At 41.7% G+C, this 23623-nt stretch overlaps 1 protein-coding gene and 1 long non-coding RNA gene across 2 annotated transcripts in view; one reads left to right on the top strand and one right to left on the bottom strand.

Annotated features, from left to right (window-relative positions):
- Positions 1 to 118: 118 nt before the first annotated feature.
- cacna1c (calcium channel, voltage-dependent, L type, alpha 1C subunit) overlaps positions 119 to 23623 on the bottom strand; it is a 173946-nt gene continuing 150441 nt past the window's right edge. Inside the window, 18 exon segments of the mRNA XM_053414596.1 lie at positions 119 to 10977; positions 11165 to 11333; positions 11423 to 11531; positions 11768 to 11864; positions 11977 to 12074; positions 12218 to 12345; positions 12447 to 12575; positions 14774 to 15138; positions 15972 to 16106; positions 16282 to 16409; positions 16605 to 16706; positions 16857 to 16959; positions 17242 to 17338; positions 17458 to 17585; positions 17826 to 17988; positions 18887 to 18978; positions 19372 to 19437; positions 20744 to 20881. Coding sequence (XP_053270571.1) covers positions 10441 to 10977; positions 11165 to 11333; positions 11423 to 11531; positions 11768 to 11864; positions 11977 to 12074; positions 12218 to 12345; positions 12447 to 12575; positions 14774 to 15138; positions 15972 to 16106; positions 16282 to 16409; positions 16605 to 16706; positions 16857 to 16959; positions 17242 to 17338; positions 17458 to 17585; positions 17826 to 17988; positions 18887 to 18978; positions 19372 to 19437; positions 20744 to 20881 — 2784 coding nt within the window. The 3' untranslated portion in view covers positions 119 to 10440.
- On the top strand, positions 9410 to 18241 carry LOC128428426 (uncharacterized). The gene is made up of 3 exons (XR_008333794.1): positions 9410 to 9465; positions 17249 to 17540; positions 17829 to 18241. It is a non-coding gene; the product is annotated as an uncharacterized LOC128428426 (long non-coding RNA).

The raw sequence follows: 23623 nt of genomic DNA, 5'->3' as shown, positions 1-23623 counted from the left end.
AAGGTTTTAATTTAACACCAGGTTATTATAAATTCATATCACATGTATGTGGTTAGTGTGAGGAAACAGACGTTAACCCACAGACGTGCAAATGTGAAATGGAAGTGAAAAACAGAGCTGTAGGAAATGCAATTTATTTGCAATTTTTTAATAACATCATTCCTCAGATAAAAATGCAATGTTACAGGAATATACATCAGATATTAATTTAAAACTTGCTTTCAAGGGACCATACAGTCTAAATATACTTTTTCCTTTTTTATTTACTGTTAGCGTGCGTTATAAGCAAGACAGACTCTGTCACCAATGACAGACTGACAAGTTACAGATACAAACTGTACATTACTTATTTACAAATCAACTTTTTGTTTGGTTTTTCTTTTCACTTTTTATTGAAAATAGGAGTAGAAAAAGTGATTGAATTAATATTCTGATTTATTTCATTTGTATTCTTTCTTACTAAAATCTAAAATGAAATGAACGAAAAAAAACAAAATAAAACAGGAACTCTCCTTTTAGAAAAAAGAAAGAGAAGCAGAAGAAGAAGAAGAAAGGGGGCGTGTCAACTGTTAGGCCATGCAGTCATCACCAAGGAGACAAACGGTAACCGAGGAAACCAAATGATGTTGGGCCAGTGTCACTTAGCAACCTCAGAACCAATGAAATCCCTCGCAGAGCAGAGGGGGAGTGGCTTCATGTTGAAGAACTCAGTCACAAAACAGCCACCTGCCTCCAAAGCTACTGCAAAGCACAATAACACACTCTAGTTCGTTTTCTGACCCTAAATAGTGCTGTTATTAAATACTACATTGAACAGTAGCGCCACTACTAATATTACCACAGATTGGTCTCGGTGTGAACACGTCTCTCCATGAAATAAACTCCAGGGTTAACGACGGACCTCGCTCGGACAGGAGAAGAAGGGAAACAAGCGGCTCGTTCCTCTCGAAGGCCCTCGAACACTTTGCATGAGTAGTGAAGTAAGACTGGGAACAAGGTCAGATACTGAGGGACCAGCAGAGGAAGGAGCCACGGCATTCACCCGGTAAATAAAGAAACAGAAAAAAGCCTGCGTGTTGCGAGAAATAAACACTGATGATATGCATGAGGCTGTCGATGCTCTCAACAACTCATTCATTAAAGCTGCATTTGCACACACAGGCACACAAGACCTTTCTGTTGTTAACTCAATGTGGGGTTGTTCTCTGGAAAGGTTGAAATAACAAGTTTCGACGTGTTGAGCTGCATCCAGATGATTCGTGTGTGTGTGACGGACAAACACTGAGACATCTGCCTAAAATACCACCTTCCATGAAGGGCTGCTGAAAAGGAAAAATATCCAAACATCAACTGGTCGACTAAATCTGATATTCAAATACTTCATGTGGAGTTAACAGAGCATCGCTGCGTCCTACATTCAAGGGATGACAGTGCTGAGATAATGATCATTCGTGTGAAGTAGCTCTTATCAGTAAAGTAGAGAGGAGACGTAGATGCAGGGATTCATGGATCTACTGAGGACCAGCTGATTCAACACCCGAACCAGTGACACACATCTGGAGCTGCACTACTGTCCTGAAGAACGTCCCAGTTAGAAACACTGGCTGGTACAGAAAGTTCAAGTCAACGAGCCTCGGCTGCAGCATCCTCCTGTACCAACAAATGGTAAATGTGCAGACTGGGACCTCCTTAATGATTTATCAGTCAAACAAGTGAGGGAATAACAAGAAGAAGAGGTGAGTGAACAATGAGGCTTTCAAGCTCCTTAAAACACGAACACTCGTCCTAACACGGCCGAAGTAGCTGCTACACAATGGGTGAGTTCTATTGAGCTCATCCTACAAGTTATTTCTAAATCAGTCGGGCGAGTGCTTCTTATCTATCTGGTTTCTCTGCCGGGGGGGCACAACCGGCCACGTAGAGAAAAGTAAAGGCGGTCGGAAATAAAAGATACTTTTGTTCCTCACCAGACTTTTACATGCGTCTATTAGAACTGTCATGCATCAGCCTATCCTATAAGAAAAGAATCAAAGCCATGTGAGTGTTACTATGAGCCAGTGCAGAATCATTAGCTAAAAGTTTCAGTGCTGATAATGGTTTTGAACATTGTCACATCGGATTTAATAGGATTAATAAGAGGTGGTCAATGCCAGGATCGTATCTGTCATGTTCCACTATACTTTTTAATAAAATGCACCCCACTTTAATCTGATACATAACTGTATCCTGCTTTTGCATTGGCAACACTCAGACAAAGGTAAAGCTTCACGTAAAGGAAACTTAACAGTAACATTGTTTCCAAAGCTCATGGAAACATTAAGCTGATGGTGAAACTAATAAAAACATTTCTCCTCTGGGTCTAAAACTGAAAAATTCAACAGTATTGCACCTTCAAACCAGCTCTTTAGTTCCTCTGCAAGTCCATCTCCAAACTATCATTTCATATCTTATAATTTATAGTTTCTATATATGTATATATATGTATAATATCTAAAATAGAAGATACTTACAATATAAATGTGTATTTAATAATAATATATATACCCTCTGTCGCGTTCTGCTCATGTTCCCAAAGCTTTCATTACCATCAACATCAAAATAACATCTGTACAATAGAAGAAGGTGATTTTCTCTTGTTTCTCCTGAAAAGGGAATTCATATTTTCCCTTTTAAAAGATATAATTCGATTAATTAAAATCCTATGACAACAGGCTAGGCTGATTTGTTACCTAGAATAAAAGAAAAATAAATCTATATTCAAAATAGTCCTCTTAAAATATTATTTTTGTCAGGATCAGACGATGATCGACAAACACTTCGGTTTACAAGAAAATATAAACGTACATCTGCTGCGACGCAGTTAGATCCACACGAGGAGAACAAGACAGCCTCACTGTCCCTGAAAAACACACATCTGTGTAAAGTTTAGGTTGAACAAGAAACTTGAAATACTTTTTAAATGTTTAACATATGATCGCACACAGCAGCTCTTCTCCACGATGGAAGAAGATCAGACTTTTTTATCCTTCAGTGGTTCCTCAATGTCAAGATAACGTCAAATAAGTTTGCAAGACGCAAAACTACTTGTTTACTTCCTGCTCTGCATCCAATGCAGCTCAAGTCCTCCGTCTTTATTCTGTCTTGGAAAAAAATAGAAGCTACATGGTTTTAATGGCTCGAAGCATAGAGAGAGAGAGAGAGAGAGAGAGAGAGAGAGAGAGAGAGAGAGAGAGAGAGACAGAAAGATTAGTACTTGACAGGTTGAATTTTTTGGTTAAATGTCTTTAAAAGCTTAAACAAGATGTTTGAAAAAGTGTACAGTATATATGTTTGTGTGTGTATTTCTCTGTTGTAGGACCAGAAAGAGAGACAGGTCTCTCAGTGCTACAGTATGAAAACGTCCAGACTTGGACCTGCGCTGACAGGCTCCTGGCAGGTTCACGTCTTTCAGGCCATTTCACAAAACACAAAACAAACACGAGAAAAGAACAAGTCGGATTTTTGGATCTCTCTGCTGCTTAAAATTCAAAAGAAGGTGTGAAATAACAGATTCATCCCGCGTCTACTCTCAGAGCACAAGTCAAGGTGAGTATTACAAAGTTAACTTGTAAAACAGACTTTCTACATCAAATTAAACCACCTCATCTGGGGAACAAGTCTTTGAAACATCCTAAGAGCCAATCATATTCATTATTTCCCTTCAGCTAAAACATACAATATTTCCTCTCCAGTAAATATAACAGCTTTATCACCTGCTGCTTCTTTTTGGTCAAAAATACAGTCAATAAAGTTGGACTTCAATAAATTCATACCGACCTTCAGTAAGTTTCTCTATATAGACCATGTTCACAACCAATATTTTACTAATTACATTCCCAAATATGTGTCTTGCCCTTTTCATAACTCTATAACATTCTGGTGATTAAATATTATATATTCATACATATCTTGCTATATAAAAATATACAATCATTGGCTAGTGGTGAGACAAAATATATTATCAATCACATAGGACCAGTCTTTTTTTAGGGAGAAATCCATGCAAATGTAAAACATTACTTGAATATATATGAAATTCATCATGTCAGATCTTAGACGGCCCTGAAATCCAGACAGGAGGAAACCAAACCTTCTTCGATCCCTAACAACAACATTCTTACACCCGCTGCTTCCCATTGTCATCAACCACTAATCGATTGTCATGAAGGCTTTCACTCTGCGTCTCAGCTTTGACTTGAGGAGGAGTTCAATTTTAGGGTGTAGTTTTAGTGGAGCTCTGGGTGGAGATGGAGGGCGACTGCAAACACAGCTGGAGCTTATCAGCCTGATACAGAGGGAAGTAACTAACTAGAGTCAGTCAGGGAACCACAGGAACAGGGATCCACACAGAAGAACCAGTGTGACTTCTAAAAGCGCAGCTGGAACTGAAAGTTAGAATAAAGTCTCTGATCCAGCTGTGGTTCGGTGCATGCTGGTTTACTGAAGTGTTATTGGTTTCCACTGTGCTTCTCCTGCTAGTTAGTCCAAATATCAGCTGTTTGAAACAAACTGTGTTCCAATTCCATATTACATGCTTATTGTATCCAGCATAACTAAATACTAATTTTTATAGAATACATTTCTGCTGTTGGCATAAATGAAATAAGCAAACTTAATAATTTCATACTAATAAGAAATTATGCCATAACTGTGTGAAATGAGCACAATGCTACTTTTACTGAGCAACAACACCCTCTGCAGCCACACATGAGGATTCATTCTGTTGGGTTCTGTTTGAGAGATTGGTGATAGATCAAACAAAGGCTAACTCTGACTTGTAAATATTACCCATGATCCCCGGCTTCTTGTTTAAAATTCTTTAGATTTGAACAGTTTCCTTAATTGTAGATAAACACTGGATTCTATTGACTGATTTTAACCAATCAACAGTTCATCTTTACTCTTGAACTTGCTGGATCTGATTCTTTCTCACAGGAAATCGTACCTGCTCCCTGTACATAGAGAAGCAACTGGCATTCAGGATAAAAAGGGAATGAGAGAGGCTCTATTCTCCAAATGTAGCTTTAAAGAGACATTATCATTTACTCTCACCACGTCTATCTGACCTGCTTAGATTTAGCATGAGGTATGGAATTGGGACACTGCTCCAGTTCTGTGGAACTATTCATCGCTCTGTGCTGGACACATCCAAAAGCAATAAAGTGTGTATGTGCCAAGTGTTTGTTCACCATGTTGAAGGATTTGAGTAAAAAACAACTAATTACGGGCCATTTGATCCATTTCATTGCCACTGGTCTGAGAGAGGAGGAACTGAAGACAAAGACTATGACAACACAGGCAAAGAAAGTGACAGCTGTCGAAAGTGGAGAATAAAAATAATGTAGTTTGCCATTTCCTTAATATTTCAACAATCATAAACATGAGCTCTGTCCTATTCAGAATACAATTCAGGAAATAAACTACGAGCCCATAAGACACAAGATATGCAAAACCACCATCCTCCACTACTGTCCACTGTCAAGTGTTAATTAAGAGAATAAATACTGACTTTCATCATGTATCTGTATGTACACTATAGCTACTCTGTCAAAATGTGTTGTGATACACGATTAAATCAAATGATGACAAAACCTGGAATGCTCTAATGTCGGCATGTGAAATGTGAACCTCATGCAAAAGTGACAAAGCTTTAACTACGTGTTACTGGAAATAAACAAGAGAAAGAGATAAGCCAAAAAGTTCTGAGTCAGAGAAGTTGGTTTTAGCTGAGTCGTCAAACTAAATGACTTGTCACTCTGGGTCTCCATTGGCTGGATGTTGGACCACAAGCAAAAACATGGGTTTCAGGTCACTGTCTCTATGCAGCTACAGACTCGACACCCTCATAGGAGAACTATAAATAAATACATCTTCACTATACTGCACTGCAATGTACCTGATTTCAAGTATTTTAGGTTTCTGTGGCGTGGAAACCACTGAGTTTACTTCAAAATTCAACAAACAGAAAATAATACATCTTCGTGATATAGATTTGTTTTCCACTTTCACACGTATATATATATATATATATATATATATATATACTTCGGGAACCTTGTATACAGTCATAGTTATTGCATTGTTTTTGCATATCTTGTGGGATGCAGGATTACACCCACTCACACCGTTATACTGCAACACAACACCTCAAAGTTCATGCTAACTTATTTAGAACAAAAGAAAATGCAGTATTGCTCCATTCCACACGGGGGCACCACAGGCCTCTGAATCTCTCTCATCCGCATTTGAAACTATAGAGCTTTTGAGCACATAAAATATAAAGTATAGATACAAATTTATTAGGAACATAAAAGCGAAAGGTTAGAGCTGAATTTAGGTTCTGAGAGCATATATGCATCATTCATGTTCATGTGACACTGAACAAATTGGAGTTTTTTGTGATTACCCATAAATTCATCTGAAGGCTACGATGATAAATACAATAACTGTTATGCAACCTTGAGAATAAATGACCAGGACTAAGAGTGACTCTGTTGTTCTCTGTTCTTCCTCACATGGTTTTGTTATCCGAACATTCAGGGCTGCTGTTACACTGGATGATATGGTCGATAATAAGCAGAATAACATTCCGGGCCAAAAGTAGCTTGGGTACAAACTTTAAAGTGACAAAGTCCTTTAAAATGCAGGTGCCCACTGGTAACATTTATCAGTGAGGATTTAGACCCTAAGAGGGAGAGGAGCCTGGAGGAGGAACCCCTGCTGTGTTTTAAAGTGAGGGTTAACTATTTAACTGATCCAACAAAGGGTAGAAACAAAAACCAAAGCACAAATTGAGATTGTGCGGCTTAAGCCCTGAAGCAAGATCCTGCCGTGCACATGAATCAACACACGACTGTACTCAAATCCGCCGTGCTAGATTTTAGACTAAAAGTCTGAAAAGGAAAATAAACAGCTTATACTCAAACTGATGCGAGCTAAGATAGTGTTGTGAAGCTAGTGTTGTGAAAAAGAATAACAGTCTAAATACCAGGGAAGGTATTCCTTCGACGACACAGAGTTCTTCAGGGTTTGCCGTATATGATCACAGCCACATTAGTACTGCCACTGAAAAAACATTCAAAATTCACATTTAATTTGCATAATAATGTCAGGAGTCCGTTACTGGCACAGGATGCAGTGTATGGCTGTGTGTTCATGCAAACCCTTCCCTGCCACAAACCTGCTCTGCTTAACGCGGAGGAACGAGAGCTCAGCAGTGAGACCGTGACGAAAAAGTGAAGTTACAACTAACACGTGATAATGTATCTGGGATTGGATTGGCTGGATTTTAGAGATATTATTATACTTTGGCAAAATGCATTTATAAAAAAAAAAATCTAAACCCTTGACTTTCTTACACCATCTATTTCTGCTTTTGTAGGTAAATATATTTATATATATGTATCTTCACTGGTCCGGTATTTTTAATACTATCTTTTTGTCTCGTTGATTCTGCATCAAGATCGTGGGGTTTTTCAGATTTCATATCATCTGAATACTGATAATAAATGTGACGGTGCTGTGACGCTTACGTCAGGAATGGTTTTATGAGATATAATACTGGAGGGAGACCTGTTCCCTGTGTAATGTACTGAGGCCTGACTACCATAATTATCGATGGCGTACTGTGGCCATTAAGCTAAATACAAACTGTAATCAAGGGAGAGGCTAAAATAGAGAAAGGTCAGTCAACAGATGTCAGCATGCTACCAAGAAGGCAAGAGAAAAAGAAAAAAACACAAGGAAATGTTCCACGACGCAACTTCCCTCAGACAGTTTTCTGATTGATATCCAACAATGAATCCCATCAACCAATCGATTATCAATTATCTGTAAATCTCCTGTTTGTATTATAATTCCCCAGTAATGAGTTTTCCCAGTAAACTGCACTACAGACAAATACAAATCAACAGTGCTAATAAGTCATAATGTTTTGTGATGTGAGCACACCTCAGAGAAAGAGGTGTGACTCAGAAGTCTTGCAGCATCTGTACACCAGCCCTAATAATTCATTTGTAGCTTTAACTATGATTAAATGAGGAAATCATGTGATTACTGTTCTCGGGTTACAGCGGAACCCACCTCAGGTCATTCACCCGACTGTGGCAGTATGAATTTGGTGCTTCTACCGTTCAGAGCGACCGTCCATGATGAGGAAAAGCAGCGACTGCCAAAATGGCGCACCTCCAAGCTGCGATGCCGATCACCAATGTAAACTCCTGTCCTGGCTGGATACCTTAAACACTGAACTAGCTCCAAACAGAAATGTAAAGGAAACGTGATGTAATGAGCAGTTACACACAAAAAAGGAAAAAGGTCAAGTGGCTTCTGACTGCAGCTTGGCTAAAAAGCAAAAAACCGTGCCAAAGAAATCACAAAGCTTTGGAAGCATGCCTGTCCATGGTGACCCTGTGTTAAGGAGGCCCATTATCACACACACACACAGACACATTCTCGCAAACACACAAAACACCATACTTGTAATGCTACCTTAATTTAGTGTCTAGGCTTAAAATCAACTTTTTAGAATACTTAAGTAACCACTCAAACACAGGAGCACGCACACAGACACACACACACTTATCCTCACACACGTTTTTTTCTCTTCTGGGAAAAATAAATAAATAAATAGATACAATCTGTAAAAGGTGCATACGGATAGAGAGAAAGACCCCCCTTTTAGATACACACACTATCTCGCACACTCGTACACGAATCCACACATCCTGTACTAAAATTCAGACACACCCACACAAATATAGTTATGCACTTGCACGCAAACTCTACGCCCTGCTTCGATACTTAAAACCTCTTAAAAATTCTCCTAAAATAAACCAAGCAAAAAATACATTTATAAGACCAGCACCCAGATTGTGCAAACAAATCAAGGATAAATTAAACCAATAACATCATGAATATAAAACAAAATAGTCATGGCTAGCCAGTTTTGCACAATATTGAACTGTTAAATACATAGTGGGCGTGGTCTGTAGAGAGCGAGTGTGGCAGCAAATCCTATAGGATTCCACGCTGAGAGGAAGAGAAGGGTCTCGGAGAAGGAAGTGAAGTTGATTGGCAGACAGATCCTGTGTGGACCAATGCCCGCTAGTCTGTGTTCTTTCAAATTGGTCACTCCCGTTCTCTCCTCCACCATCTCTGTTGACGCACACACACGCGCCTCCCCAAGGGCTGAAAAAGCAAAAACCCAGAGATGGAGGCGGCAGGGATGGTTTAACAACCAAAGAGGAGGGAGGAAGGAGAGAGGGAAGTGTGAGGAATGGCGAGGTATGAGGCAGACAAGAGGGCTTGCTGTCTCTGCTTGGCCACCAAATGCTCCTCCCATTCCGGTTTTGGACAGGAAGTGGTCATGGCCAACCGAGGGAAACGCGGCAGAGGAGTCAAAGCCCGAACTCGGCGACTGACGAGGTGAGTTTGTCTCTCGATAACTGATCAGTGGAAAAAAGAGCTGGGCGGCTTCCTGTTGGCCGGAGAGTGTCTCTCTCTGCCTGTTGCCCCTTTGATCAGCGGTGGCTGTTGGTCCATCCCTCAAATCCTTCCCCCCTTTGGCTGAGGGTGGTGTGTCACTTTAATCCCATCCCCAGGTTGGCAGGGCTGTGCTCCATGGTTCCTTAGCTTTGGGATTGGAGGAGAAATGACATTTCAAACAGGGGTTTCCCTGCCCCTGTTTTACTCAATACAGCGCTTCATCATCAGTGAACTAAGAAAGAGGAGTTGACCTTTGACCGCAAGTGGGTGCGGTCAGATTTTAATCCTTAACTGACCCCCCCACAAGCTGGTCTTCTGTCCCCCACCAGGCTTCATGGCGGCCAGGCAAACAACAATAACACAACACCAAAGTAGGCATAGGAAATGAAATCCATGAACCCGCGATATCGACTGCAGGAAATCTATAAAATGACTTCCTGCCTCTGTTGTTTCCTTCATCCTACTTTCCTTCGTCTTCTTTGCTCGTCTCTACTTTCCTGCTCATCGCTCTTTGAGGACATGATAAAACTGTGAGGCACTTTAGAGACACACTCAAACATGTGTGGTGAGTACACACACACACACGTACATGTACAAATAGAGAAAATCATAGACCACACACAAGCATACAGTCAGATAGTATAGAGTATAGTGTGGTAAACTTTACTACAAACATTCACGCACATACAAACTCATATAAACCAACAAAGTTGTAACCAGGTGTTTAAGGTTGCGTCACTGGCGGCCATTGTCCAGAGCAGTCACGTCTGGCAGAGAGGCAGACAGTGTGTGTGGGTGTGTGTGGGGTGGGGACAGACAGAGCCAGCTGCGGCGCTGTTACCCAGCACTGACAAGCGTCAGTCTCTGATGATGTCAGAGGGGCCAGTTGGCCGATCGAATCCGACGAGCTGACTCCTACAAACTCGTCACACACTCCATATCCTCATCTTCTAACAGCCCGCTGTCCCTCTGCCGCGTTTCTCCAATTACATCTGAGGCTCTGTGGTGACCCTCCTCCCTCTCTCCTGCCTCTTCCTCCTCCTCCTCCTCTTCCTCCTCTTCCTCCTCCTGTCCTCTCCCCCCTGCTAGCAGCTCCTGCCGTTCCTCCATAGAGGATGGCTCATGGACGGAGCTTCTGCTCCCTCCTGCCTCTCCCCCGCCCTCGCTGGGACTAAAGCTGCCCACTCGGTCCCTGTGCATTGATGCTGCTTCTGTGTGGAAGGGGAGGAGGTTGCCATTGGGGCTGTTCTGGGAGTTAGAAGAGGTGCTGGACGTGACGTTCGTGGTGATGGTGGTAGTGGTGGTGGTGGTGTTGTTGCCGTTGAGAATGTTGTTGGCGGCGTGCTCCATCTCCTCGATGGTCATGTCACAGGCATCAGCCAACTCGGCTTTGGTTGCCTCGATGAATGACGGGTCCTGAGCGAAATGACCCAAACCCTCTGATATTAGCACCTTGAGAAAGAAAAGGGATAAACAGAGTAGGAAAAAGGAAGGGGTGGAAAATGGGAGAAATGGAGGGAGAGTGGGAGAGAAAAATCTTAACGAAGCAGGAGAAAATGAGCTAAAAGTACTGTATGTTTTTAATTAGGAAGTAATCCGTCCTGCACACACAGTAATCCGTCCATACACACACACTCACCGCCTCCACCAGACTGCCTGCGCTGCCATGAGACAGTGAGCTGTAGTCTTTTCCCAGTAGCGAGGGCACTGTGAGTGACACCGGCCGAGGTGCTCTTTGATTGGACATTGACCCGCTGGGGGTTAGACTGGGACTAGGCCCTCGGCTGTTCCCATTACTGTCACTGTACCTGGAGGCAACACATTTGTTTTGTCAAAACATTATCGTGTTTATTGTATCGTTCACTTGTCGCAGTTATTTTTAAGTACTTAGCCGTACCAGGGCCCACAGTTGACAGAGGGTAAGCTGGTATTGAGCTTTTCATGGGAGTTTGTGCCCTCTAGCCTCAGAGAGGGCACTCGCTGGTAGGAGGCATCACTGCCATGGGCTAGAAAAACAAAGATAAGAGACACAACATTAAGAGAAGAAACCTCTTTAAACAAGTGCAATGACAAAGCTGCAGCATGACAAGGAAAATGTGTCTTAAAAAAATACACAATTCTGGATCTTTTTTTTCCTCATTCAATAAACGTATGCGTTGCTTTGGAAATGAAATGCAACATTTTTGCCAGCACTGGAAAAACAGATGTTTGGCCTCCGATGTGTGACCAGGCAGCAGAATACCTGTGGGACTGGCTGGAGGCGTGGAGCACAGTCGGCTGAAGAGGGTGGGTGAGTGACTCCTTCTTAACAGAGGACTCAACCCTGCCACTGCCAGTGCCTGGAGGAGGAGGAAGAGGAGGAGGAGGAGGAGGACAGAGCGTGCTGTATTTACAACCTGCTAATGTGCATCTAATTGTGTTTTCGACTTTATTATGTGGGGCGTATTCTACCTGATGATGTACGAGGTGTAAGGGCACTGCTGTCTTCTGGGAGACGTCTGGCCTTGACTGTCTCCTGAGACACTCCAGATGGAAGGACGATCTCCGCCCTGATACCCACACCACAAATATGCAAATACACAGCATGACACTTTTAAATAATGGCACTCTATTCATATTTACAGACAGATTGTACCAACACGTTTTTTTTTAGGAAGGATTGTTACATATGTTTGTGTGTGTGTCAACTTACCCAGTGAAGTGGGGCAGAGGAAGACTCTCCTGGGAGACTGCCACCCTCCTCCTCCTCTTCTGTCCTCTACCTCCTCTCCTTCCTCCATGGGAGTCAACTGCTGACATGTTTCATCATGATACACGAGCCTGATGTGAGCACACACATTCACCAAGAGGAGTTAATGGTAGAAGCGTGTCGATCTGGACTTGCATGTGATAAACCATTTTTGGGAGTTAGTGGATAGTACATGTCAGAAGAGAGCGAGTGGTCATCCTCGTGGTACTCCATGTCGTCCACGTAGCTCTCATCATACGTCTCCTCCGTGGAATCCTCCCCTCTCCGTAGGATTGGCAGATGGCTGTCACTTGAGTCCGAGCTGCAAACGACCAAGCACAAGACCAAAAAAAGCAAACAAACACACAAAATGAACACAAACACGGACAGAAAAACAGGTAGACACAGAGGCAGACATATGTGGACAAACACACAGAAAAAAAGAAGCAGCGGATTAGCAAAAAAAAAAAAAACTCAGGAGCTTACGAAGAGAGACTGAAACTGAGGCTTAAGTACTGCATGTAGGAAAAGGAAAGAGGATGAAGGAGAAAAAAAAGACTAGAGGAAAAGGAGGAGAAGCAGGTGGAAATTACAACTATTTCATTTAAGCAAAATGGTAAAAAAGCATCAGAGGCAAAACCTGGAATATGATAAACTGACAGCATGACTGACATCTTTCCGAAACAAAGATTAGGAGAGAACAGGCCAATAGTTTATTTATTTAATATGTTTATTTTTTTCTAACTTGGAAATTAAACGTATTCTTTTTTTGCTGTTGTCCAATAAAGTCCTTCAATCAGATTCTGTCTTCTACACTTATCTCTAATGAAGTGGACAAAATTTTTTTTTAACTCCGTTCCTGTACTTGTATCTAGTTGCTGAAATCTGAAAGCTCAATCTAAACTCTGCATATAATCTGTATTAGGCTTCATTCTCTTTGATTTCCAAAGATGTCACGTCACCCTTCATCTACGTCATACTCCAGACTCAAGCTGGACATTCTGACATTTGAATTTTGAATACAGCCTCACGCCACAACACACTGCTCAGCTTGCAGCTGGCATTACTCATTATTTGTAATGCTGAATATTTACAAAAACAGCTTATCTCTGGTTCTTTTGTTTGTTTTCTGTTACGAACACATACATATCTCCTAAGAACTGCCTGGTGAAGAGTAATCAAGTTTCTAAATGTCAAGATGTCCCTTTAATCCATAGCTATTTCAAGGCTCCACAGCAAACTCTGGGTTAGAACAGCATTTGATCAGAACTCGATTCAAACTGTTCTGGATGAATTTGATGAAGCTCTTCCCCTTGGCAGCTAGTTGGAGGTTTTCCTGGAGCTAAATAAAGCTAATCCGAAGATATAGAGCATCTAAAAGCTTCTACTTTGCTTTGCCTGTTGAGAACTTATATCTAGACTTAATGCTTAGTGGATCCTCATGCTTAGCTGGCAGATCTGACACGAGTAAAGACAATTTGTGAACATAACTAAAGTTTTAAGTCTGATACTATATATAGCCAAATTGTTATTATGACTTTAGGCGTCAAGCTTGTCCTTAGGGGGCGGTGCTAACAGAAAATCAAGCTCCAAAATCAGAATATGTAGTCAGGACATTTCATCTACCCATTAGATATATTTTTTTTAGACAGGGGGCTGCCATAGAGATTTTCCTTATGGGCAAAACTATTGATCACAACATTCGTCGTCAAGATAGCCGGTTCTGGGACCAAGATGATAAACAGGTCCCTGTCTCTACTGGGGAAAAATACTTACCTCAGTCAAATGTCCTCTGTGAGCTGTAGTGAACTATTGTACACAACAGATTTAGCATTTTTCGCAATATAATATAGTGTATTTAAACTCAAAATAAGTATAAGCTTTCAGATGTCTCCATATGGAAAACAAATTCCTCAGAGATGGGGATATGAGCTGACATTGTGTCTAACCCAGACCTGCCTTAAAAAAACAGTAAAGCGTTGGAGCCTCCGATAGGAAGGGTTTGGTCACGATGCACCAAACAGACTTTCTATGGCTCGCTAGCAGATTGTATCGTAGCAGCATGTAGCCTGGATAGCAACTAAAGCATATGTGATGCTTAGCAACACCCTGAGAGATATGCCATTTTATAGAGTAACCTTTTTACACTCACTTAGGGGACTATCACAGGCACGCACACGCGCACACACGCGCACACACACACACACGCACGCAAGCGCACACACACTCTCTCTCTCTCTCTCTGCCCCTGGCAACATACCGCATGAGGTTGTCATAAAAACACGTCCTGCTTGCCACCAGAAACAAAAGACAGGAAAAGAGAGAAGGGAGGAGAAAGAAAGTGAAGGAAATAGAAGAACCAAATATGTCCATAGTGAAATGTTGTGTTGTTTATTGTGTTAGCTGGCTGGCTAAATATCTGTAATGGTCAGGAGATGAAAGAAACAGAACAATTCCTCAATTCCAGATTCACATAAATAAAAAGGCCCAGATGTGACCTGCTGTCTGGTCAGCACTCACCTCTTTGGAGGAAAGCACCACGCAGATCTTGGCAGCAGGATGGGGGTGAGCGGCTGTCCTGTGTGTCCGTCAACAGTGCTTATAGTCGGGCTCGGGAATCGACTGACTCCCTCAGTTGGAACTACGACCATGCCGGTGTTGTTGGCGTTGTTGATGTTGGCGTTTGAGCCTGACGAGGAGTAAGAGGACGGAGTGAAAGTGGTCGAGTCCATGAGCTTCTCATGGGACGGGCTCTCACCTTCGCAAGGTGAGCCCTTCTGGCTGATGTGCAAGGGACGCTGGGTAGTGAAGGACTGTGGGAAGGACACACGGCCATCACTCTGGTTGTAGTAGTTGACGTGGTTGCCGAACAGCCCACCCGTTCGCTGTGGAACGAGAGGAGAGAGGGCAAAGACAACAAAGAGAAGAGTCGAAAATAGAAGAGAGAGAGAGAATAGCAAAAAAAAGTAAGTTAATTTAGTCTAAATTTCTTTATATCCTACTGCACTCAAACACAGTCAAAATTCCTACAGTCACCTTCACCGCTAGCAGCAACAATTTGCTCAGCTATCATAAAAATACAAAACCTTTTGTTATAAACCAATTATTTGCGATGCAGAAAATTGTTTAGTGTATTTTTTTATAATATAATTAAATATCTAAATTAGGATTTGACAAAATTTGAAATAAATTTCACCTAAATCTTGGTGTAACATTGCTTTATATTAACTGGGTATCAGAGAAGTTTGATTTTATTTCCTATTTCCTATATTCCTAAAATATTTCAGCGAACCAAACATGAGCATATGAATGTAGCAGTGATAGTGAAATGGAAAGCTGTTAACTAGCTTACCTCAGCTTACCTCTCAGCAACGAAGTAGAAGACAATGTGTGTGTGTAGCAATTCCAGTGCTCAATCATTTTTTGTAATATAATTGTGTGTTTAATGTAGTTTTTGTGGTTTGTTGTGCTTTATATTTCGTGGTCACTCTTTCAGATAAAGCCCAAAGGTGTACACCAGTATCTGCAGTGATTGGCAGCCATGCTATGTGGTGGAAAATGAGGCTTATTAAAAATATGTTTTAATTATCTGAGCACATGCGAGCATGTATATGTATGTGCATGGAGCGGTAATACGGCCTGAAGCTGGGCGGTAATCATCTCGCTCTCTCTTTCTCTCTCTGGAGAGTGAGTGAGGGTGTGTGTATCCAACCTTTACCCTGAAGATATCGTCCTCAGATGCAGCCGACACAGGCTCCTTCAGGCCTTTATCCATCTCCTCCTCCACAGTCAGGTCTCCAGAGATGGCCCTCCGAATCTCTGGACCAATATCGTGCAACGTCCGCAGGCCCGCCTACACAATAAACACAATCACCACAAAGCGTTGCACTTATCTTGCAATAACACAGAGACCGACATGTTTATTTCGCTGTCAAAACCCTGAAACTAGGCATCTGCTCTTACAAAAAAAATATAACACATATATACAGATTTATGGTCAAGAGCAAAGACAGTTTCTGTGTGTGTACCTGCAGAGAGAGGGCAGTTTTCGGAGCCACCTTGGCCACCAGCCCTTGTTCTTTCCTCTTCTTAAACTTGCGGAAATATTCCTGGATGAGGAAGGTTGCGTAGAACTTCCCGACTGTTACCTCATCGTCTGCAAGAAATAAATATTATAATAATTACAGGCTAATGTTTACAGAAAGCACCTCACAAGTATTTGTGAGGACAGTAAATTAATTCACAGCATGTAGAGTAATGATTGTTGAAAATGTCCTGCTTTTCAAAATATGTCCTCATTGTTAGTTATTTATGAATGTAAGTATGAAACTGTATTGCAGGGTATACATACCACCAGCAGGGGGCACGACTTGATCTAAGAGCTTCATGCTGGTTCTCTTCCAGATCTTCTTCACTATTGCCCTCAGTTCCTCATTGGCCTGCTCCAGGTTACCTGCACACACATGAACATAGTGAATGTTCAAAGAAGGATCTTCCCAGTAGCACACAATCATAACACACAGCCTATGGGACAGTGTATTGTTTGTACACTGAGAATTACCAGGATTGTGTTTATATTACAGTGTTCATGTGTGTCTGTTACCATCCGTCTTAATCCTGAGTGCGGTTCTGACCAGGGCAAACAGTGTGGCGTTGAACATTACTGTTCCATCGCTGTTCAGAGGCATGTTCATTGACACTAGACGCTATGAGAGAAAGAACACACACACACCAAAACACACACGGTTACCCACAGATCACTGGTAAGTTATTGACAATAAGCTTCCTCTATGTCTCTACATGTACGATCTATTGTCTAAGTGTCATTGGGGAAAAGGTTATGAGCTGACAATACGCCAACAGGTTCTCTATATATCTATTATTCATAGCCATCAGATTTAATTCTGCCTAAAGATGTTCTGAATATGGGAATATAAAAGCTCTCTGAGGCCCTGTTTAAGAATTTGTGGGTCTGTGCTTGTGTTTACCTTGCAGGCAACTCTGTGGGGACAAAGCTTTCCAAAGCCGAGGGGGGGCTGGATTCTCCGTAGCAGAGTTACCACATCAAGATGCTTTATCCTCCCCCTGAATTCAGAACAGACATCACATGAGAAATACTCTCTGCACAACCTCTGCTGATCAAAGGATCATTATTCTGATGAGCAGTCAAGGCGGCTTCAGTCAAACTGTCATAATGAACTTACTTGGCTTCTGGGTCATATTCAGCCCAGATCCTCTTGAACTCGTCAAGATGATGCGGCCCCAGGATCGACCAATCTCGTGTCAGGTAGTCAAAGTTGTCCATGATGACAGCCACAAAAAGGTTGATGATCTGTGGAGATTCAGGAGTCAGTCAGAATCCATACTATCAATATGTAATCAATTCCAGATTGTCTGTTACATTATACAGTGAACTTCTCTAAAATCTCTTAAATGTATATCTGAAAGTGAAACCGTTAATTCTCCTTAAAGACAGTTTGACATGTTCTTATTATTATTTACTTAATAATATTTTATTTACTGCCTACAACAGGTACATTATAAATCTTTCTTAATCGGTCTCTCTCCTCACCAGGAAGGCACAGAGCATGTAGAAGCTGACAAAGTAAATGATGGCAAACTGGCTGCCACAGTCCTCGAATGGCGAGCTGTTCTCATTGGTTGATCCCTTCTCACATGGCCGACTGGGCGAGCACGCCAGCATGATCTCCTGCCACGCCTCACCAGTTGCACATCTGACAGACAGATACATGCACATACAGACATGCACACAAACACAAATATGCACACGCACCAGAAATACGCATGCAAAGACACGCAGAGATAAATACACCAAAGAAACATATAGAGGCACACAAACATGCATAGATGTGCACATATGGGCAAAAGTGCACCAGTAGTCACATGTGCATTTATGCATTACCACGTACACACAGGGATGGGTGCACGTGTCCATAGAAGCATATAATACACAGACACACACATATACACATATACAAGAGCAAGAACAAAAAGAGGGAGACATAAACATAGATACAATTATTATAGCAAGAACAGCATTTAATTATCCTGACATACACAATTTACAGAGCATACATAAAGATATTTTGTATTTGATTTTGCAGATAAAAACTGTTTGCCAATCTGAATACTCTAATATATTAAAAACTGCCTTATAAATTTGAGGGAATGACTGAGTTCCTCTTAAGCATAATACATATGAGGTTTCAAAGTATCTGAATATGAGCTTGAACCAGCTGGAACCTTGGCAGTAACACCTGCTTGTGGTGCAAACTGAAATAACATTTTCTCACTTTGGCTCTTGTGGAGAGTCAACTCACCAAATTGACTGAAGATACATCTTGACATTTACAGCTATCCTGGTGTTAAATTAACCCACTGCTGTCATAAAATGTCAGTGATAGGCGCATATGTAAAATACAGAATCAACAGATCAACAGGAGATCAAGAAGAAAAAATAGAAATGTGATGTCGAATTACAGAAATGAATGCTGCACAGAAAGCAGAAGAGGTTTCTTTTAAATCACAGTTACTCATTAAGTGAAATGGGAAGTAGGAAATTAGGGCCAAAAAGCACATTGTGATGATGAAGAGTGTAGCAATCTTCCTCACCTGAACAGCAGCAACACTGCCTGAGGGAACGTCTGGAAATTGTTGTTCCTGTTGATCTGCGTGTGGTCCCGCAGCGCTATCTTACCAAACATCTGTACAGGAGGGAGGTAAGTAGTCACAGCACACAGCATATGATGTCAGCGTTGAAAAGAGGAAGTCAATCAGAGTTAGAGGCCAGCTGTCCCAGGCAAATCAAATCAAAGTGTCTCCCACGCATCATCAGTGACATAAACCATACAACAGCTTGTTGAAGAGAGAAGAACAGACAAGAGACAGGAAGTCGAGAGACAAAGACAGACAGTAACACGGTTGCACGAGTGGGGAGAAAGTTGGAGGAGAGAAGGAACGTTGTGACTGAACAGGAACTCTGGGTGACAAGACTCCAGGAGGACAGACACAGGACGAGGGCTTTGCTAAAAGAGAGATGGAGAGAGAAGAAAACAAGACAGAGGGAGGGGAAAAGGGGGGACAAGTCAACTGCTTACCTGCATGCCGATGACAGCGTATATGAAGAATAGCATCACTATAAGCAGAGCTACGTATGGCAGAGCCTGAAGAGAAGAGAGACATATTAGTGACACATTGTCTTCAGTATTATCATGCACAAAGGCTGGAGCTCATTCACTTTCATTCACATCGCACAAATCAAATTAACCTAAGAATTAAATGTGAATATATTGTTTTGGTAGTTGATGATATGAAAGTGAGCTGATCTGCAGTCCCGTGTGGCACAACACCAAAAACAATCCAGGGCAAATCATCTGACTTAGGAGTGAAAAACCTCAGCAAAATACAAACTGCTCTCTGAGTTTAGTCAGGAGGCCAGCCCCTATGTATGGTGCATAAACCAAACATGCTCAGAACAGGTATTTACGCACCCGACCAGCCTAGTGGAAACTGAGCTCCTGGCTAACATTAACCCTTGTGCCTGGGAGAGCTGGGCCAAGACATGACACTTGTGCAAAAACGAATAGGTTTAGATTTTCTGTTTCTGTTGGTGTTAAGTACAGAAACATGTTCATGATCACTGCTCATTTTAACCTGAGCACCATGAGTGTGGTTGTTGCTGAATCGCCAGTGTTTTTCTTAATTCGACTGCGAGATGCCATGAAGTGGCCCATCTTATCTAACACAAGAGAGAGAACAGATTATTTTCATGTCCCCGTAACTCACTATCAAATGATTTCATTTTTGGTGGAGTGCTCCTTTAAACTCATCTACTAATTTACCCGCCTACAGGGAATGGTGAGCTCTTAGAGGTTAGTCGTAGGGTGTTTGAGAGTAAGAAGGGTAGAAGAAGAAGATATGGAGGAAGATGGGAAGAGAGAGGAAGTTGAGTAAAGAGGAGCAAAAAAGCTCACTGGTTACGTTTTTTGAGTTCCTGCCTGTTTCCCAACTTCATGTCCCTACATCCCTCCCTACCTCCACAGCGAGACTCTTAAACCACCTCTCCATTACCTCAACCCTTCCCTCTTTCTTCCCCCTCTTGCCGATGATACTGTGGGTAAACCAGAAACACACTCTTGTGTCCCATCCCTCTGACTTTCTAAACAAACAAGAGGTGGAGACGAGGAGGGATCAGGCGAGGAATGGAAATGTGGCTTGTGAGACTCCACCAGGCTGGATTTACACCAGAACAAGGATATCTGACAAAGATTTATATTTATAATAATTAAACAAGCTTATTTTGTGTTAATTGCCCTTAGATAAAAAAATCAAAAAAAAAAATTGTTGACCAAAGACGGCCACCATTCAGGGTCACATTAGAGTTAAAAGCCCCACTTTTTCCTCTGCCTTCTCTGTCCTGTGCTAACCCAATCCCCTGCCCTAGCATGTTGTGTCCGGTTCTCCCCTCACTTGGAAGGATTTGATGAAGGTCCACAGCAGGGTCCGAATCCCTTCCCCGCGAGACAGCAGCTTCACCAGCCTCATCACGCGGAACAGCCGGAAGAAGGTGATGGAGATCCTGGCGTTCTCTTCAGAGTTCTGCAGTCCCTTTTGGTGGGGTTTGGTGTTTTTGTTTTTGGAAAAACACAAGGACGCATGGGGACACATGCAGATAGGCAAGGGAGGGAAACACATACATACACACACGCACACACATACATGCACGCACAAACACACACACACACAATCATTCAGACATACATACATGCATTTTCACAAACAGACATACACAGATATGCAGACACACAAACATTTGTATGCATATTCCCACCCACACATACATGTGGATGTAAATATACATGACACACACACACGCACACATACACACACACACACGCACACACACATACACACTCAGTTAATAAATGGAAATATGCGTCCTACAAAATCCCATCAAAATCAACTGACAAAAGAGATCTGGGAGAGAATCGGGCAATCATGCTCATTTTTGTGGCTTCATGGAAAAATCACTCAGGAAACAAAGAGACCGGCTGTCAGCTTCCTGAAAAACATCTACTTCCGCTAAACTGAACACGTCCAACTATGCAGGCAGACAAGTCAACGTCCTTGACAGCAATCACATTAGCTGTCTTTATAGGAAGCTATCTGAAACATCAAAACTGAGAAAAACAACGCCCAGATAGTTCTTAAAATCCCAGCACGCCACTGTTCCCCCTGCCTCACCTCATTCTTGTCATAATCAGCTTGAAGAAAGATGGTTGTTATTTCTATATCCTATTACGAGTAAATGTAGTGTTGCAGTGACATTTGTTTTACAAGCATTAAAACACTTTATGAACCCCTGAGGAAAATCTGAGCGGAGCTATTTGGTTATTCGTCACCTGTATAGAATAAAAATCTAACTGAAACTGGACCGCAGAGACTTCCATTGATGAAGGCAAGCTCAATAAATCCCTGATAACTATTCACAGCAGATACAGAACAGAAATTCCAGCCTGCATGTAGAATAATATTTCAATAAATCATGCAGGCAGGCTAATTGGCACAAAGCAACTGGCCAACAGGAGGAATAATCCACGTATGACTTCCAGGTAGGATAAGAATATTTCTGCCCAATGCAGCCACTGCCATGTAAAACAAACTATCTCAACATTCTGTTAACTGTGTTCTTCTAGAAACTGTTTTACCACCAGCATGTTTTCAATCTGCAGAGACACTTGCCATGATTATTTTGCTTCTCTGGGTATTTAAAAAAATCTATTATTCGGTAAACCTTGGATTTCCTTAATTCAAATTGTGCCTTAGCAAAGTTCTTGAGTTCAGGCTTGAAGCACACTGTAGCTTTCTAAAAGTCTATTGTCCCTGCAGTCATCCACTGGAAATAACTCCATAATGAAATATTCAGTCATCTTGCTGAGTGCTATTCTAATACAGATTTATTTATTTATGCTGCTGCTCCTCATTCTCTGGGACAAAAGATCTGCGTAAAGCATCATTCAGTTAATACAGCAGCTACGGACCCGGCATATATTTATAATTACACCACAAACAGCAGACAAATCAGATGACACCTATAATTAACCAGCTCCTACACGTACAAAATAATCAGTAAATGTAACAGATTCATTGTCAAAAAATACTTTACACAGAAAATAGTCTCAACCACATACAAGCTAGTATTTTTACCATAACAATCTTGTCTTGTCAGTCTTGTCTGTAATTATTAAATGTGACCCCAAAGACACAACATCTACCTATGCTCACCCATGAATCTGTTTTGCCGTTTGTGTTTTTCCAAGAAGCCATCAATTCTTAAAATTAATCCCAGTGATTAAACAGAGTGCTCCTCAAGAGAAGCTGCCATTCTCCACACATCTTACTGCAGTTTGGGATAACAGATATCACATTTTACTTTTCAACAGGTATCTCCTTTCTTTAAATGTTTTCTGGAAATTTTCTAAAATATTGGGATGATATGGTTGAAGGGCTGTCTGCATATTTATTCTGCTTCAGTGTTGACGAGTAACTCAAGACATGAATTGTCCCAAAAATCCACAGACAGATGTGCAGAAAATGACACGCAGCTCTGAGGAGTGGAAATCAAATTTTTGTTACTGCAAGTAATATCACAACTGGACCACAGTGGGCGCCATTGCACCATTGAGAGAGTGAGGGCAGTGAGCAGGAGAGGTACAGTGACAGTAAGTGTAACAGAGAGAGAGAGAGTAAGAGAGAGAAAGAAAGGTGAAGAATAGTTTGAATCATTCAGAGACATGCAAACATATAGACATATTCAGAGACAGATAGACAAAGATAGTTTGACAGTTAAATATATATAGACTGATAGATAGATAAAAAGATAGATAGATAGATAGATAGATAGACAGACAGACAGACGGACTGATAGATAGATGGAAGGCAAGTGGAGGAAAGAGAGACAGCGTGGTAGCGTGACCGTGATGGCTTGCACCGACGACGAAGCATTAAAGAAACCAGACCCATGAGGGAAGAGGGAGCAAATTACAAGCCATGGGGAGGTGGGGGGCAGTGGGCGCCAAGGCAACAATAATAGCCACTCAAGGAAAAGTGACAAGACTCCAGGTATACTTCGACAACACAGTACAGTGTCCTTCACTGTACAAACAAACATATATATATCAACATGTACAAAGTACAGACAACAGCTATATAAAGATTTCTCTGGACATGCTGCAGAAGATGAGAGCAGCAGCGACAGAGAGAAGACGACAGCATGAACGAGAAGCCAAAAGTTCTGGATCGTACCATGTACGGCGTAGCAGGAGGAGGGGTGGAAGGATGGAGGGATGG

This window comes from Pleuronectes platessa, chromosome 22 (genome assembly GCF_947347685.1).
Source record: "Pleuronectes platessa chromosome 22, fPlePla1.1, whole genome shotgun sequence".
NCBI lineage: Eukaryota > Metazoa > Chordata > Actinopteri > Pleuronectiformes > Pleuronectidae > Pleuronectes > Pleuronectes platessa.
The sequence above is the reverse complement of the archived record's forward strand: the minus strand, read 5'-3'. Positions and strand labels throughout refer to the sequence as shown.